The 18,746-nt window shown below is 39.5% G+C and overlaps 1 protein-coding gene across 14 annotated transcripts in view; it reads right to left on the reverse strand.

Annotated features, from left to right (window-relative positions):
- Positions 1-18,746, reverse strand: part of LOC137196888 (neurexin-1a) — a 270,048-nt gene that overhangs the window by 8,500 nt on the left and 242,802 nt on the right. For 9 of the 14 annotated variants that reach the window (XM_067609837.1, XM_067609835.1, XM_067609840.1 and 6 more), the window contains one exon: positions 8,476-8,563. In XM_067609837.1, coding sequence (XP_067465938.1) covers positions 8,476-8,563 — 88 coding nt within the window. The remainder of the gene's footprint in view (positions 1-8,475; positions 8,564-18,746) is intronic. The other 5 variants (XM_067609836.1, XM_067609842.1, XM_067609839.1 and 2 more) reach the window with 1 other exon arrangement.

The raw sequence follows: 18,746 nt of genomic DNA on the forward strand, positions 1-18,746 counted from the left end.
TGGAGTTCATCTCTTGTTTAGATTCTTAAAGAGTCTTATGCTTAGGTTACACTTTCCTATGGTCTATAAACAGGAGCTTCAAGACTGCATAAAAGCTGAAGTCTGCTGCAAATACTTACCCAGATCTTACCCAGACTCGCACTGTTCAATTCTGAAACATTTTTGACACAATATGTTCTGCAAACTGTCTATGACATATGAAGGCACTCTGTTATTCCAATATTTCTGCTTGAAATCCTCAAAACCTTATTTTAGGAATCATATTAGTGGCTCTATCATAGAAATTGTGATCACTAATGTTTTTTTTGTGCTCATTAACCTTCCCTTGCAAATGCACGACCTTGCATTGCAGCCTATGGTTTGGTTTTAGCACACTGAAGTGTATCATTTACTGGAGACTAGTCCACATTCACAACATAAGGGTCAACATTATATGATACACATTTTTACTTTTCTTGCTCAGGAAATAACAGTATTGTAAGCGCACAGATCAAAGGTCTTTCTTCCTGTTGCTACAGGGAGAAATCAATAGAGAAAAATGCAGACAGAGTTAACATTTCAGTGTATTTTCCAAAAGCATTTTACTGATTGGTCAACTGTGAATTGTTGGCTAATATTTCCAAGCCCTAACTGACTTATATTATTACCGTAACGGACCTTTGGTTGGGTGTCTTTTCTTTACTTGGGTATGCAAAATCTTTCATGCCCTACTTAGACTTATAAACAGACACATTGTGTTAGCATCAATGTCAGCAAACCAAAAAGATGTGTGGTAGAAAAATAAAAAATAATTGAAAATATAAATATGGTGGGATCAGTAAAGAGAAAGACTGACAGTGAGTGTGAAATCCTGTTTTCTTTGAGAACACACTTCATTTAAAATAGGATGTAGAAAGAAGACTTGGAAGGCATAATCCTCACTGAAAGAGTGTGGGAAAACAAAAATGGCAAAATTCCATAAGATTGTCTGCATGAATTGGCATACCATGCAAATAATAGCAATATTTATTTTGCAAAAGAGCATGCGTGAGGCTTGAAGGTCATCGCTGTTGCTTCAGACATGTTTAGTTTGACGGGCATGAGCTCTGATCACATTCAATAGGCATCTAGTCTTGGGAAGGATTTTTCATTTGTTAAACCATCTCTGCTAGCGGCAGTCTGTTGGCATGCAAGGTGCATGCCACTGTGTTCAGCAAAGGAAGGAATGAACACGCAGTGAGTTCCAGCTGGGTATGATTGAATAACCTATTAAATGTGGGCAGTGACCTCTTAAGCCAGCACAGTGCTCTTAATGTTTCATTAATCTCACAGCTACTTTTAAAACAATAATTTACCCTAATTTTTTTCACTCCTGGCTGGGTGCATCCTCGTCATTGCCATGGGGTTAAAGAGAGTATTCATTTGTGGTTTGATTTATTGGTTTACTCTATGTATTGTTTTCCTACCCATAAATTAAATCTATTAAAACAAATGTCAAACACATTAGTAGCTGCTAATGTCACAGCATAATGCTTGAGGATAGAAAGAGGTTAGAGAGCATGGAGAGAAGAGGAAACTAGAGATGATTAACCTTAACCTGCCTATGGGCAATTCACAGTAAAGAGCTGCTGGAGCTAAGAATAAAGACACAGAGATTATTTGTGAAATGTAGAAGGGTGCGTATACCAGAACTTGCACTGAGGCTGCAGGCTGGTACTTGTATTTGACAAGGAGCCCATTTCTTTCATACAAATCATATTTCACATGACTGCTTGTTACATAATTAATATGGTGGAGAAGGTAAGGGTGTAAAAATATAAAAGATAAACACCCTGCCAATGCTTCAATGCTACGTTTGGAGATATTCTACTTCTGTGCACTCCATGTAGAAATATATTGAAAAAAAAAATGAAAAAAATACATGAGAGGCTGAGATCAGAGAATTTAAGTTCAGAGAAGAGACATTGTGTATTCTGAAATCAAGAGCAAGAAAAACTTTCTTTAACATTACTTTTTTCAGCATCGTGTACGATGTGTTTTTTTCTCCCATATCAATTAAGAGAGTATCATTTTGACCTGGTACACTGAGTTTTCCTTTTAAAGACAGAAAAATATGTGCATTACAACAATAAATTATCATCGGTTACCATCAAAACATCAGTTTGAATAAAAGTTCAGAACACTTTCTTTTATATCCTGGTTCACTGCCTATGTTGTGTATCCTCAATGTATAAAAAGATTAATGTCCCATTTTATATTTTGAGAATTCAGTCAATACTCTTTTCCATAAATTCTTAACAGAGTGAAACAATAACAATAATATATGCTTATTATCTAATTCAAATTCTGGGTAAACATTGTTACAAGTAATAAACTTCTACCCAAGACTCAGTGCTCTGAATGATCTAATGGTCAACATTAAATATTAGATTTCTTTATTTATTGTGTTTTCCTCAAAGAATATTTTACTCTAATATTTTTTAGGAATGTATAATCTGACTAATTTGAGCCAATATGGAGGACTAGCAGCAAAGTGAAAAAAAAGAAAAGCTCTGAGGAGAAAAACCAAATGATGAGGAACAAAGGCAGTTGCAGGATGTAACCTTGGATATGGGTCGCCGTGCAGCAGCTGCCCTCCATCAACGGCCTGCATGACGCCAATGAAATGAAGCAGGTAGGTAAGAGACATCCGTTCCATCTGACCCCATGCAGCTCGGCAACAACCTGTTCCATTAACTTCCACCATGAAAACTGAGGGTTGGCACTTGAAAATCAGCGCCGGCCGCCATCTCGACAGGCTGTTCACCAGGCTATTTTCACACAAGCGAGCCCACAACTATATTTTCTCCAGATGATTGGCCAACACTTCATCATGGCCTTTCAATGAACAATCATATTTTTTTTTGTGTGGAAAATGCCGTCCTCTTTCAGGCTAAATGTCAGAATTTATACAGTATTTCTATAACATCAGAATTGCCCTTTAAGGCACATTAGGTCATTATGCAGGATATCTGCATATCTTTTGTTACTTTTCAGTCTAAGAACTTGAGGTGAGATCACATGGAAGCTAAAGCACTTTGCATATTTTATTTTGCTAAACTCGTAAAAAATCTTCAACAATTTCCACAACAGGCATCACAAAGAATGGTAGTCAGTGATATTCAGCTGTCAGGGCCCTGCTGCTGAGTGTATGCACACTCCCCGAACCAGCCTCCCATTACAGATCAGATGTGTTGCAGCATCATGGGTCTGTGTATTCCTCTGTGGTTTCCTGAACCAGGGGGGAGGATTCAATTTGCTGCAGTATGATCTAATCTGAGTCCTGCCGGGTGATAAGCTCTGCTGGTGTAGCTGGCTTTCCATGGTTTCCGGAGGTAAGAGAAATAAAGCATGGCAATAAGTAGGTTTACTCGATTGATGTCACTCAATGGCTGATAGGGACTGCTGTGGGACGAGACTCGCGCTGATATACAGGATGATCTAGAGCTGACCTTGGGCCATAGATAGCTCGCATAATAGTCAGGTTCAAAGCTCACCTCTTGGGATCACTTATGCACCAACATTATCCTCCTGTATACATGTGCTGCGAAGCCCGAGGTATCAAAAGTGTGAGCATCTGGCCTCTGCGTTTGAGTTCACAGACAGAACAGACTGTCAAGGTGTTGCTTGAAAAATGATATATTCTCGTCATTAAAAGGAGTTGGCTAAACAGTAATATGAGAAAGTAGCCCTTTATCAGCAGTGGATCTAGTTCTTTATGCACAGCAACACCGTCTGAGATGTGGTGAGTGCTTGGCAGAGCGTGTGAATTGTTCTGAATGTAGATATTAATAAGGATACGGTGTTAGACAGCTGCCACCCTGGGAGCCCGCAGCTCTGGTGTCAAATCCCCTTCAGTGATCACAGAGGGAGAGGGATACTCTGCTCTGGGAATGTGCGTCCCTGAGCATCACACAGTTCGCGACTGATGTTTTGGCAGATGCCCTTGTCAAAAAATATCATAATGCAAGCTGCTAGTGTGAATCAGTGCACAGAACAATCTCCTGTGTATGGTATTTGACAGAGGTAGCAGATGTACATTGGAAGTACCTATTGTGATGTTGCCTGATGGGAATATCACTCTAATACCCAAGATGAGAGCCAGAGTTATAGATAGAGAGTAACTGTGGCGAAAGCTAATGTTGCTAGAAGAAGGCCAGAGTAACAGGAAGAGAGACAGACTAGAAAGTTGATAGTCTTTGCTGTGGGGCAGACATTAATTTAGTGGAGGTTTTATGACCACATACTGATCGATAGCACATCTAGATGGAGTGGGGGGCCTTGGGTCTGGACTTAATTGTTCTCTGTGCTTCTCATCACTTCAGAATGCATTTAAAAATCCTTCTATTCATAGGCGGGCACTCGGGTTAAGACTTAATTGCCTTCCATGTGTGGAAAGGTAAGAGATTAAAAGTTTGGCGGCAGTGTAGGGAACAAACAGATTTACAATCCTAATTTGTCAGAGTGAAGCTGTGTCTTGAGACATTTTGCAATGAAAGAAGTGCTTCTTTCTTGTATATTTATCAGGGTGCTAGAACATGCAGTTAAAATTAAATATTTTTTTATTGTTTTATTAAGAGCACTATGTGCTGAGCACTATGTGCTGCAATCATAAACTCCAAGGGATGCTATGTGCAGCTATCATGAACAACAGCACGTGAGAAACAACAGGACGAACTCCTACTGCTTCCTGTAGAATTTAATTAACAACAGTGGGGACCCTCTACACACTTGTGTAAAACATCAACCTTCACACTCTACACTCTTTTTGGTATCATGTGCTGGAGTCGTGTGGGTCTGATAATTACAACTGTATGTTCTGTCTTTCTGAGAAGTCCCCTGTTTACATATTAACAAATGCCATGAGCTGATGATGACGAATAGGTGCACAATTAAAACATGGTGAAGCAGCTGCATTAACACATACAAAACACTGTGAGCAGTGTGGAGTTTTAGTTATGCATGATTTCTCAGAGAAACAGTTCTGTGGCAATGCTCGGCTGAGTTCTGTCACAATGGATGGAAGCCAAAGAACAATAATTATTAATGGAATTTCAGTCCAGTCAAGAGTCTACAGCCACGATAGTAGCTCTGTGAGGATGTACTTATTCACAGCAGTCCTATGAGATAAACGCTAATGTCAGCATGTAACTGCTCACAATGACAATGCTAACATGCTGATGTTAAGCATATATAATGTTTAACATACTCACCATCTTAGTTTATAGTGTAAACATTTGCACACATTTGCTAATTAGCACTAAACAAAGTACTGTACAGCTGAGGCTGATGGGAATGTCATTAGTTTTGTAGGTATTTAGCAAACACTGGAAAAATTAACATTTTGACCTGATGGTCAAATTCATCTTGAGAGAGATGTGACTCTATCCAGTAGTTGACATTTCAATCAAAACCACAGATGTCAAGCTCATGGTGGCACTAGAGGGAAACGTATAATCAGTAAGATTCATTATCATTTACCAATTTCATGGTAATTCATCCATAGTTCAATAGTTTTTGAGATATTTCAGTCTGGGCCAAAGGGGTGGACCACCCAACATTTCCATTAAAAAAAATAATAAATAAATTGTTAAAAAAAAAAAAAAAAAAAAGCAGGGCAGGCAAACAATCAGCTTTGAATGCTGTTTATCACATGAAAGGGGACATATTATGCTCATTCCCAGCTCTTTTTGTTCTGGGACTCCACTAGAGTAGTTTTGCGTGATTCACAGTTCAAAAAACTCCTTATTTATCTTATCTGGCCCATTACGCAGCCCCTCAGTTCAGCCTCTGTCTCTTAAAAGGCCCCCCTCTCGATGTGCCCACCCTGTTCTGATTGGCAAGCTTTCTGGAAGCCTGCTGAGGGGCAGCATGTATCAGTCTCATATTAAGTTACTGCTGATGAAAACTCAATATTTCCTGCTTTACTGCTTCAAATTAAAAGCTTTTAAATGACTAAATAACAGGCCACTTTTATTGTGAAGAATTTACAGGAAATTAAACATGTTCCTCACCAAATTAGTAGAGCTTCGTTAGTAACCGGTTGACACAACAACACATGGAGATATTTGGAGCTCTTTGTTCAGCTGATCAGTTAGAAATAATGCAGGAAGGAATAATACAAGTAGAAACAGTCACAGAGATGATGATGTTTGATGAAGAGCTGGAGATGACCAGCACACCTCCAACAGGTAAACAATTTATTTCACTTTGCTGTACTGTGTAATAATGGAAAAACACTCAGCGTGCCAGCTCAACTCGAGTCATGGCTCGGCGTGACTACCCCCACAACAATGGAAAAATGCCATCATGCAGGGCTATTCAATTACAAAATCAATTGGGCCAGATTTTAAAACCAGGAAATGTAGATGGGCCAAACATTTTCAGCAACCTATTTAAAAACCTTTTTTTTTTTAGCTTTTGGTAATGAGACATTTTAAACAAGTCCAAATCAATGTAGTAAAAAAATAGCAATGTTTATTGTTTCACTTTTGAAAAAAAATTTTTTGGTCTCATATCTGACCCAGGCACATCACAAAGTGCAGGAGCAGAATAAAAAAGAGCTAATGTTATCAATGCATACAATCATAACAATCATAACAAGTGGCAATAACAGTAGCCAATAACACACTATCTCTCTTTACCAGTATCTCCATGTACGTCCACCAAAAGTGCTTGTTTTTGCCACTGACAGGCTCACATTGTTATTATTAGTGTCTGACAACTTTATGGAAAGGACCACATAGAGAAATAAAATGTTTCTCTTTACCTTTTGCTTGATCCAGTCTGTTTGTTATTGTGTCTGGCCAAGTTTTGCTCAAGGAGAAGTCTCACTCTGAGTTTAGTTGTTGCAGAAAGACGGCTAAATAATCAGCCAAATATTCAGCCATGACTTTGAAAATCTTTTCGGTAACACTAAGCTACACTTTCTGTACTCCAACACAGCAAACTCTTCCTCCTCTCTCCAACTCTCACTCACCCTTCCACTGTTGTCTTCCTGCAACAATTCAACTCTTCTCCTTCACCCACTTGCTCATGCACAACTCACATTCCCAGTTGACTCAGATCCTGCAATGCTGGTTTTGTTTCCTGACTGCTTTCGGATTTTAGACCATGGCCACAGTGCAGGAACTATTTAGGCTACACAATAACAATGCTATTTTATAAAATAATATTACAATTAAAATATTAAAATTGCTATTAAAGTAGCCTATTTAATTCAAGCTTGCTAGGCCACTTGGAGGATGCTTCTGGGCCAGATGTGGCTCGTGGGCCGCTAATTGAATACGCTGCCCATAATGTTAGCGGAACAAAACGGTGAACTTGCGCGCTGTGCCTGGAGATGAGCATATAAAGAAATCCATCACGAGCAAACGTAGGCTCGGGTGGAAAAAACTTTGGAAACCGAGTGTTCAGAGCAGTCTGACGCTGGTGCTTTTTGCTCACAGCGATTACTTCTACATACATTTACCTCGTTGATATTTGACACTTTGGCTACATGTAATATGAACATTCGACACTGTAACATTATATATATGACTGAAAATAAGGAAAAGCATAATAGGTCCCCTTTAAGCTATCATAATTAAAATGTTTGCCAAACTGACCTTCCATGTTCCTGTTGTCCATAGTAGCCTAAAGCTATTAAAATAAATGTTGCCAAAACTACATTAAAGGCCCCATGAAATGAAAAATACATTTTCTCAGCTTTACATCCTGTGTTAATTGTTCATTTATCTCTTGTTATGCGCCAAATATATGTCAAAAAATCAGTACATCAAAATCCCTGTCTTTTCTCTTCCTGTAAAACGATTTGAAATGTTTGGTGACTCATCCTGCACTCAGGGGCGTCTACAAAAGTTCTTCCAATCAAATGTGACCACACTGGTCACATAAAACCGCACTTCACCGTTTGTGGGTCTAGTAGCTAACAGAGCAATATGCAGACAGACAGGAAGAGATGTGTGTTTGCCTGCCCACTTTTTAGCTAGACAATCAAATACAAAGGATTTGACTTATAAACACTTGTTGTAACTGTACATTGATCAACTATTCTGTTTCACTGGGAAATTCTTCACAGTACAGAAGCTAAAGAAGCTCTATCTTCTGTTTCATGGAGCCTTTAAAAGACCATGAATACTATGGTCATAACTGAAAATAAATAAAAGTCATTGCCTTCTATAAGTTTTATTACATTTATATTTTATGTTACTACACATTAAATTAGAACCAGTGAAACCATGCTCTATTGCAGACTTCCCAGACAGACTTAATGGATAGCCTCCAGCTTGCTGTATCCTGCAGTCAGTGGTAGCTTTTCAAGCTATAACTAAAACTCCAATCTGCTCATTTAAATGCTGTGTGTTAGTGAGTGTGTGGTGGGGGTGGACTATATTATGACACACAGAGACACACTGACACACCCAGAGAGAAGTAGAATAAAAAGAGATGACTAACCTAACCCACCTGAGCTCGGCTCACAGGGATCAATGTCCTCATCATCGCTCGGACACTCGGCTGATGCCACTAACAAGTCGTCAGTTGTCTGAAAAGAGAGAAGCACACAGTGGAGTGGTGAGGGCAGAGCACACTTAGCTGCATCAATGAGGTAAGATGGCTCCCACTCAGAACTACCAATAGCGGTGTTTCCAGAGGGTTAGGTGAAGAAGAGTGGAGCAGATGAGATGTGAATCCAGACAGCTACACTGTTTGGCTGCTGGATTTATCTGTCAGCATGGTCACTCGCTGCCTGGCGCTGCAGCAGCTGCTACACTGCTTTCCAGGCAGCACTATCCTTACAGAAATAAGATCAGATTTTTGAGGAACGGCGGAGGCTAAAGTTCACAGCACAATTGTCAACTTGCATGCTCAATTTGTGTTGCACTGTGTGGCTTTGCATAGCCCTTCAAGGGATTGTTAAGAGCCATCACGAAACACCTCTGACATTTAGAGGACAACCAGCCATGAAAGCTTAAAAAAAAAGAGAGTGGAAAATAAAGGGCAGAGGAGCAGAGGTTTAAATCAATATTTTTCTCCTCATTTCTTATGATGTGATTCCATATCTCTTTTTCACAAAGTAAGCATCAGAAATAAACAAAATTCACGGCACATATGGAGGTACTTAATTATTCTGCTGCCACATCTACTCTAATGCCAAATCCATTTCAGACTGTTTTCAATGCACTTCTTCACCTGCCAAACACGATATATTTTACCCTCGTAGAGAATGGGAAAGGGCAAACAAAAGACCAGAAAAAAAGTATACTGTAAAACATTATTCTGCAATGTTCTTTTATGGTCTTGCTCCAGGCCATTTGATCAGCTCTGCGTTAAAGGTCGTTTCAATTTAAGCATGGCAGCCTCTTCAGGGCTGGGTTAGATTTTCAGCTATGTAGCCTTGCTAAGCAGAATAACCTGCTGCTATACATTTAGCCTTACACCTCTACTTATCCCTTTTGTACTAATATTTTTTTTTAAGCCCTCAAATGCATGCTTGGCAATATTTATGTTCTAAAAATTCTCATACTCTGGAGCTTGCATGCGAATGACAAACACAAAATGAGAAAACAGATGAAGGGCTATAATGCATTTAAGTCCCAAAAATGAAGATGGACTTGGAGTTTTATTCAATTTGTGTTATTATTTTGTTGATGTTTGACTGTGCATCAAAATATATCTACAAGTTGGATTAGTATTGACTCATCTTAAGGAAATTAAAGGTGATGTCATTTTGCTTAACATCCATTTGGCTGCATCTAATGTGATTTTATTGGGACTGCGACATCATTTCCACATTCTGAACACGGACCGACATCATCTTTACATAGTAGACCTGGAAATGATAGATCAAACCCATTAAGGGAGTTGTGGTGGAGGGCTGTTTTTGGTGCATCTGTGCCGGGTGAAGCCTGGGGAAGCCGTCCAAATGTAAATTTAATTTGCTGTTCATGAGGCTGATATACAGTGTCGGCCATCCAGATGGCAAAACCACTGGATCCTGGAGTGCCACATCCATCACTTCAGCCGTGTGATTTGTTTTTCCTGGCGGGAGATCTTGACACTCTGCACTCACTGGCAGAGGTACGGGAATCAAGGAATCAATACTCCCTCTCTCTTCTTCCCACCTTACCACTCTCACTCTCTCTCTCTCCCCCCCTTCAAGTCTGTCCTTCAGATTTATTTGCAAGCGGAGAAGAGGAAGCAATGTGATGTGGGTGTACTAGATGTAGGTTAACTCCCCATAGAATAGCCTGAGTGGAGGTGTATGCCCGTTCATATTTATTTGTTTCTGTCTCCTCATTCAGGTCAGACAGCTACAGCATGAGACCTTAAACTCCATCACCACAGTGAAATCCAATAATACATATGGATGTTTGTTTATCTCTTTATAAAAGCAGTCTTTGATTTTGTAATTACAGGAATGGAGATTAAATTCAGTTGTTCATGAGATACAGTGCAATTTGAAGCCTTTTGTTTTGCTTGTAAAAGCTGGAGAAAATATTGACATGTAATCTGAGTAGGTGTAAAATGGTATCATTTTACCATTTATAATCTGCATTACACGGACTTCACTGGAACTTTCAAATAATTGACAGGAAGCCATGATATAGACTTTCATAACACAAAATAATGTCATGCTCATTTCACCTTCCAAGGACAAAGGCTGTCTCTAGATCCGTGTAACCGTAGCTCAATTGTGCCCGTAAGCCACATCTAAGTCCAATCTTTCTTTGATCTTATCAAAATATCAACCCTATTCTATACTTTTAAATGAATCTTCTGTGTGTAGTGGATATAAGCCTCTGAATCAACACTAAAATGAATTCACGTTACTGGGCATCAGTCTGCTAGCTAGGATTAGTGTGTAGGTCAACATTTTGATGTGGTCATGACCTGGTTGAAATCCAATAACATTACCAATTCATGGTGTCCTCCTCCAACGCTTGGCTTCTTTCTCACCCGTGACAATTCAATGTGGGGTATGTGAGGGGCTTACCATGCAATTTAGCCACTGTGATGAAAACTGACAGGCAGCTTGGCCTGGATGCCAGAAAAGGACACGGGAATCTTTTCTAAAGGAGATATCTTAAATAACACAGGATATGCATGTGATGATTTTGACACTGCTGTGATTTCGAGTCAAAAAAAAATAAAAATTTGGTTCCTTCATCTAAATGTCATTCTCGACAAATACTGTATGTTTTTGGGAGGGTTCATTAGCTCAGCGGAGTTTACTGATGCAAAGAGCAGCATGCCCACAGGAAAGATGCTCCGATAGATACGCGTATAAACAAGATGTACCTGTAGTTCATTTTATGAAGGTACATCTAAAATGCTAAAAGCAAAGGCTCGGGGCTCACAAAGCATCATTAATCTAGCGGTAAAGTGCTGAAGCCATGGTGAACCTACAGCACAGCTCATTTATCTGCCCCTGCTCAGAGCAGCAGAGAGCACGCTCCTATGAGATGTATTGAGAAAAGCTAGGGAGACAGTTGGGAGTATGAAACACACAAAAAGTGGAAGAAAAAGAGGTACTGCAGAGAGAAACCTGCTTTTAGTGTTCATATAAAAGTATGAGAATTTTCATAGTTTCTAAGTACAATGCCATTTCAGATACTTCAGGTATAAGGGGTATTATACAAGCAATGCTAAGATACAATGAAAAATAATCTTTGTAGACCTAATAGTGAAGTAAGGTTATCGAATGACCTTGGCTCCTGCACCAATTGTGAACCATCAAAGGTGATGTGGAAATTCCAACCTGACTCAGCCAAAGGCGCGTTCGTGCTTTCTTTAGCTCTGTCATGCTGCCTTTCGATCTCTGAGGATTGATAATGGTCCTCCTTAATGAGATGTCCAGGCTGAGCCCTGGTCTGCATGTGCTCTCTAAAGCTTAGTCAGCAGTCTCATTCTTTCTGGACACCGTCTTATCTGCAACCCTACAAACGCATATCTGTTCCCTGCTAATGCTCGACTACACAGTATTGAATGCCACTCCCTAATAACTACTGTATGGAGCAGATGGCTTTACTATAATGCAGTACATTTGTAAACTTCCCTCCTGAATGCATGTTCTCCCCTCTTAATCCTTAGCTGAAGCAGGGAAGGGGAGGGAAGGGAGGGCCGCTCTTCTGGGAGGATGCTGTGTGCTGCTGCCCTGGTGCTCGAGAGCAAGAGACACCTTCTCTGTGATAACCTGTCGGCATGTCTCTATGGAGAGCCGCTAGTTTTCACATTGTTTTCTCTCTGGTCTAATTTGATGAATGCTCTCTGGCACACAACATGTCTCTTTGGAGACGAGCTGAAAGTCAGGAGGACACTGAAGGCATTTGAAGGATTTATCCGAAGCATGCCTCTACTGTCCTGGTAATGTATTCCACTGAGGATGCTTGCTGTTTTCTTTTGCCTCTCTGCTTTTCTGTTTTCCCTGGTAAGCCCTGTTTTTGTCCAAGCTCTTGTTTTGTAAAGCTCTCTCTCTTGTTATATTGCTGATCGGTGCCAGTAAGAAAATTGATATTTTTTTTACTCAGTGTCCATAATCTGTTGCTCATTAAGATCTGCTGTAAAGCCCAGTACTTTTTCAAAATACCAAAAAATGCTTACTGCCAGTAAATTCTGGGTTGATTGAAAAATCAAAGAGAAAATGGCTTATCTGCTGCACATTATCATAACACAAAAAAAAGCCTTCAGCAGTCTGCTAGACTGCATGCAAACCTGCACATTTTTCCTCACAAAGTGTTCTGATCTTTGTCTGTGTATGTCTCATCCTCCATTTCCACAACATCCACAACCCATATGTTCATACTGCTCACAATCCATTAGATGTAAGCGCCGTACTGAATAACTGTTCCCCACGGGCTGTCGCTATTTTCAGGCAAGACAATACATGGAAGAAATCACTGATAACCAGAGGTGGACTGCTTGTTACAGTCATGCACCAAAGGCTCTTCTTGTCTGGAAAATAAATGCTGGTTTTTATTTGTAGTATGGCTATCTTCCTTGACATTCATTCTAATTCTACTTTTTATCCTAACAGAGCAGGTTTTAGTACCTTAATCATTGTATATGACAACAGGACTTCAGGGATTTCAAATATATAAGCCTAATGTATTTTGCTTACAGATGGGGTGTGTTTGTTGAAATATGAAGGAAAATAAGCAGCCCTTCAATATGATATTTTAAAGTACCAACGGTATTTCTCTACCAATTATAATACTTAAATTATCAGCCAAAACCATTTTTGTCTTATTTAGCTAGGAGGCCTAAATTAACAGGGTGTATATATGGTTTACACAAGTATAATTAGTCTGTTCAACTATCACAAAGTCTGAAGAAATATAGGCAACAAGGAATACTATCAGTTCAAAGTCAGAATAAAAACTATGCTACAAGGTGGTTCTTACTATACTTGGAATTGTCCTCATGCTTCTTTTATTTCCTTCTCTCACAATAATCCCAGATAAATCATCAAGGGCGTACTCAAGACTCCACCTTAAGCCAATACTACAGCTGGAAATGTTATTTATATCTTGTCTATAATTGGCACCAGCTCTTGAAGCCAAAGCTCAAAATGCCCCTAAAAGCAGAAGAATCAGTATTCTGTATATGTTCCTGTGCAGAGATTGTGCCATTATTTCTCATGCTGTCACAGATTTACACTGATAGTGGCCTGCTAGTGTCCAGATCTGACCAGACTTGTAGTCTGCACAGACTAATTGGGAGGAGTTTGTTGTCCTAAGCTTCAGTCTAGCAGCAACACATCATTAGCGGGCCGGCGAGAGAGAGAGAGAGGACGGGAGGCAGTGGGACAGCAGATAGAGACGGCTCATGGTTAGACACGGGCTGAAGAATTCCTCCCTATTCGTACACTGAGCTCCATACACCTAAAGGATCTGATCTACAAAACTACAGTCTATAACAACATAATGGCGGCCAGTACTCTTTATGATCCGAGCACACACACTCTATTTACCCATGGCAGCTATCACGCTGCAGCAGCAGCTCTTATCAGAACGTCTGATGACATCCAAGTATCTAACTTAGCACCCTGGAACTAGGTCGATGTTGATGAATAATTTAGTCCCAGATGCTCAATGGATTCCAACTGAATAATGAAGGCGTGTGGGCCTCTAAGACTGTGGGTTCAGCTCAGTGTATTGCCTGGCCTTCGCCCACACTCTTCCTACTGCTGGTCTGCCAAGCTGTCAACATCACGGACTCACACAGAGTCAGACTTCAGCGTGGCTGGAAGACAATGGAATGACATTATCGCTGTCACAGCTCAGCTGTAGGACAAACATTGATGAATATATATACATATATATACAGGTTATGTATCTATAACATGTATCATGTTCAAAACTTATGTTCAAAATATCTTGAGTCTATGGTCTGTTTAACAATTAAAGAAAAGCTCTGATGCAAGGCTTCATGGTGGTACATCAGCTTGCCACTGCGACTCTCACAGTAGAGTGAGGAACAATAGGGAACAACCAGCTGGGTAAAAATAGAGATATTCTCTACTGTATCTTCGCTGAGAAGGATTTACAAGAGATTCTGCAATTCTGAGCAAATGAATCAACAAAGCTCCAAAACAGACATTGCCAAAAGAACATCCGTCAATACACACAACAAAAATATATGCAATAAACAAGAGCAGATGCTGCATTATTTTTTCCCAGGAAAGGCTTTGTTGAGATGTTACTGAGATGTTGTCTGCTATGCAAACTTAAGTGTGAAACGATTGCTTCACCAAGAAAGACTGGTTACTATAATCTATAAAAGTGCACTGCACTATAATCTGTTCACATATAAAAATATCGTTCTGTTATAACGTCAAAGTCTTGTATCAAAATGAATGTTTGCAAAAGAAAACAGCTTCACTCTTGTTATATGCAGAAGAGTCATTGGGATATCACGGTGCTTTAAAGTTAATATGTTGCGCCCATATGACTAAATGGATATAATATAAGAAATTAATAGGCACATTAGATATATACAGCTTTCAAAATGCAATTTACAAACTGCTTGTTAACAATAGTCCATTGTTTTATAGCATGGACTGCATCATCATTAATTTTATGATAAACAAACCTGTTCTCTCATAAACAATTTTGACTTTTGCCTCCAACAACTTAAGTTTAAGGAGCATCAAAACATTTCAACAACAAAATGTATTAGCTGTCAGTAATTACCCAAGGCATTACATTATATTGCATATAAGCAGGCCACTGAGTGCATTCAGTAGGTAGTGTGAATCCTCAGAGCACCAGAGAATTCATATAAAAAAAGATGCTGGCACTTCTCAAAGGCAATTAAGTCTGAATAATTGGTATCACATCTTTCTGTTTTGACTGCTCGTGTATGCCATAACATAAAACTGGCCATGGTGGACAGCTGTTTTCACTTGCTAAGTTATGAGACATTGTCCCTTTTGGGAGAAAGGCTTTGCTTTATTTAAAACGAACCAGCTGTTGCTGCAACTGGACCTCAGGCTGAGTATCACAGTGTCATTAAAAAAAGAATGGTCCGAGGCTCTCCATCTCCTCCCCTGGTACCCACATGTTCCTGTCTTGCCATACATCTTCCTCGAGGCTTTAAGTCACTGCACCCCAGACAGTCTAACAAGGTGCCGGGAGGCAGCTTCACACACCTGGTACACTCACAGCACGCAATATGGAAACATACAAGCACAGTTGCACACAGAGACACACATTCCCGAGCTGACTGGTAATATCATTTTTAATATACCCTGAACCATAAATCTAATTCAAAATAGGACTGGAATAGGGATAGAAATTATAGTAAAATACTGTTTGTTTGATTATTTCTGCTACACATTAACAGTCTGATGGATTCAATCTATTCAGAAACAGTTGTTTGGTATTGTGTACGTTTTGCAAAGGGCATTTAATTCCATTATAACTAGGTGTATAAAGGTTGTTGGGAATGTAACAGTGTGTTGATGAATATTTGCAAATTCAAGGAAAACAACACAGTAAAAAGACCATATTTAGTGACTAAAATAACAGCAAGACTCAAGAATGAGTGAACATTGACTGCTAGTGTGCAGGCTCAGGAAAGCTTCTGCTGTGCAAAATGAAAGACTGCATTTGAGTGCTTAATACAAGGGACAGGTATGGGCTAATGTAGGAGTGTAAAGGTGCGCTGTGCAAGTAGATGAGGGGTAATTACAGAGCTGCTTCAAAATGTACACAATGACTGTGCCCTCGTTAAACACACTCCCTCTCAGGGACCAAAGAACGCTACTGTGTGAGGATGCCTTCTAATGGGGCCGCTTCAAGGCACTGCTGTGCTGCTTTGTAGATGTTCCTTAAGTCCCCCTTAGGACCCTGTTCAACTTTTTTTTTTGTTCAGGAACAGTCATCCAAATGGCCTTAATGCGGATTCAACATTTAGCACAGCGTATGATACGGCTGATGCACCAAGGTACGCAGGGAAGTTGTCGTGCCGTGTAGGAGGAAGCACAAAGTCCATTTCCCAGTCAGCGCCTGCGTCACACAATCACCATGTCAGTCACTGACTCAGAGTGAACCATGTGTGACTGGTGCTCAATACGACTGTAGACTCGTCATTCTGCACAATGTATGATAAACAGTTCATATTTTGATTTCTAATTAAGCTTGGTTCTTATTATTTATTACTGGGGACTTATAAATAATGTGCACACAATATGGACAAGTGCAGAAGAATGCACGTTGAGCTGCTGCCATGTAGTATACAGCTTCTAGCAGATTACACAGGAGAAGGCTGGATGCCTTCTGTTAGCTACATGCTCTAAATGATAAAATCTTAATATGAAATTCATAAGACACTATCAGCCTCCATCTACCTCCTACGCTCCCCCCTCTTGTTCTCTCATTTCTTTTCTCTCTTGCCTATGCATAAACAGCGCTCCATAGAAGTATAGTACATGGTTGACTTTGTCCCTCCTCCCTTATCCTTGCTTTCACACTTCTCAGATAAATTAAATCTGTCGGCATTGAAGCATTTTCCCCTCTGGATGCCCTGATATTTTCGTTATCTAAAATCGAATCTGGAGCTCTGTGCGTGGTAGCTCGCCTTGGTAGTAATCTGGCCTGAGAGCAGAGGACTGACCAGGAGGAATATCATACATTAAGGATAAACTGGGGAGTGAGGCAGGAATAACAATTACCAGAGAATGGCTTGTAATCATGCTGCTCTCTATCTAAATGCAAACATACAAACACTTGTCATTTTGGGGGAAAGAGTTCAGTTCAATCCAAAGTGACTATGTAATGCTTCATTTTGCATTCTTTTCCCTCAAAATCTAAAAATAGATGACAAATCCAAGCATTTGCCTGTGTGTGTTTTGAGACAGCGAGAGCAGGAGAGGAAGAGATATTCAGCTCGGCCACAAATCACTGTCTTCCTGACTTTACCTGCATCTTGACATGCAGTCCCAGTCCCTCATCAGGTGACAGGAACAAATTTGTCATCCTAATATAGATGCCATCACCGCTGAGATGAATGTACTCGGGCCTAATTCCCATGTGTAACGTTTGCAAAGACATGACATGAGGAAAGAGGAAGAGCAGCTTTGCCCTACAACAGCAGACCAGGTTGCATGTAGCTCCCACAGAGCGTCATCATAATCAGATTCTTGTCCTCCAGGTCTGGATGTGTCATTCACAAAAGGCCGAGCGTGACCGCCATAAACTAATGAGCAATGCTCTCATTCAGCAGAGAGAAAACAAAAGATACAGGTTTGAAATGTAGAGAGAAATAATATTTTAAAAAGGCAGAGTTCATAAATCTGTACTTGTGGCAGGGTCGTAATAGCAGAATGACTAGACCTGCTCTTTATATAGACCTTTTTTTAAATTCAGCTTTAGACTTTTGAACAGATGGTATAATTTTATTTAATTTTACTGAGCTTCTGTAAAAGTGTAAAATTTATGCACTTATGAGCAGACATGCACACTAAACAACAAAACACTATGGTGTATTTACAATATTAGGATGTTTATGCATTATTATAAATGTAGTTTTCAACAAAGAAAATTCTAACTATGTATAAACAGTTAATGAATGTTACACACATGTATATATTATTCACAAGCGTGTTCACAGTTGATGAAAACATGTTGATCTAGAAGGTTTTTGTTGCTTTAAGGTGACAAAAAATTCTTAACTTACACTTATTAAATTTGCCACTGAGATTTCAGCCACATCTTCTGATCTTTATCAGAAAATTGTGTCAGCATCATGAAGAGCAAAAAAAAGTATAAATAAATGAGTGCTTTAGCACTAGTTATAAATAATACAGTTTACCAATATAATAAATACATACTTCATAGTTTATATTCATAAACAATATGAAGACAACTTTATATGATCACAGTGTTGTATTATGTTGTCAATAATCAGTCAACCAGTTATGGATAATTCATATAATGAGTTATAGTTGTTGACAGATGCATCAATGCTTATATGTGCAGCTTATACACAACTAATTCATGCAAAATAAATGCACTTATAAACTAAGCTTGAGCTGTTGGCATGCTGTGTTGTTTCACTATAATTTAAAATCTATTTGATGATGACATTTCCAAATACTTTCCTTATCTCCATCCCTGTACCCTCTTTAGTAGCCCTTCATATAATGTTGTATTTAACGTGAGATCAAGATGACTACTCCTCGAACGGAACCAGCCATTGGTGTACAGTACAATAGGATCTTAATC

Source organism: Thunnus thynnus, chromosome 14 (assembly GCF_963924715.1).
Source record: "Thunnus thynnus chromosome 14, fThuThy2.1, whole genome shotgun sequence".
Classification (NCBI taxonomy): Eukaryota; Metazoa; Chordata; class Actinopteri; order Scombriformes; family Scombridae; genus Thunnus; species Thunnus thynnus.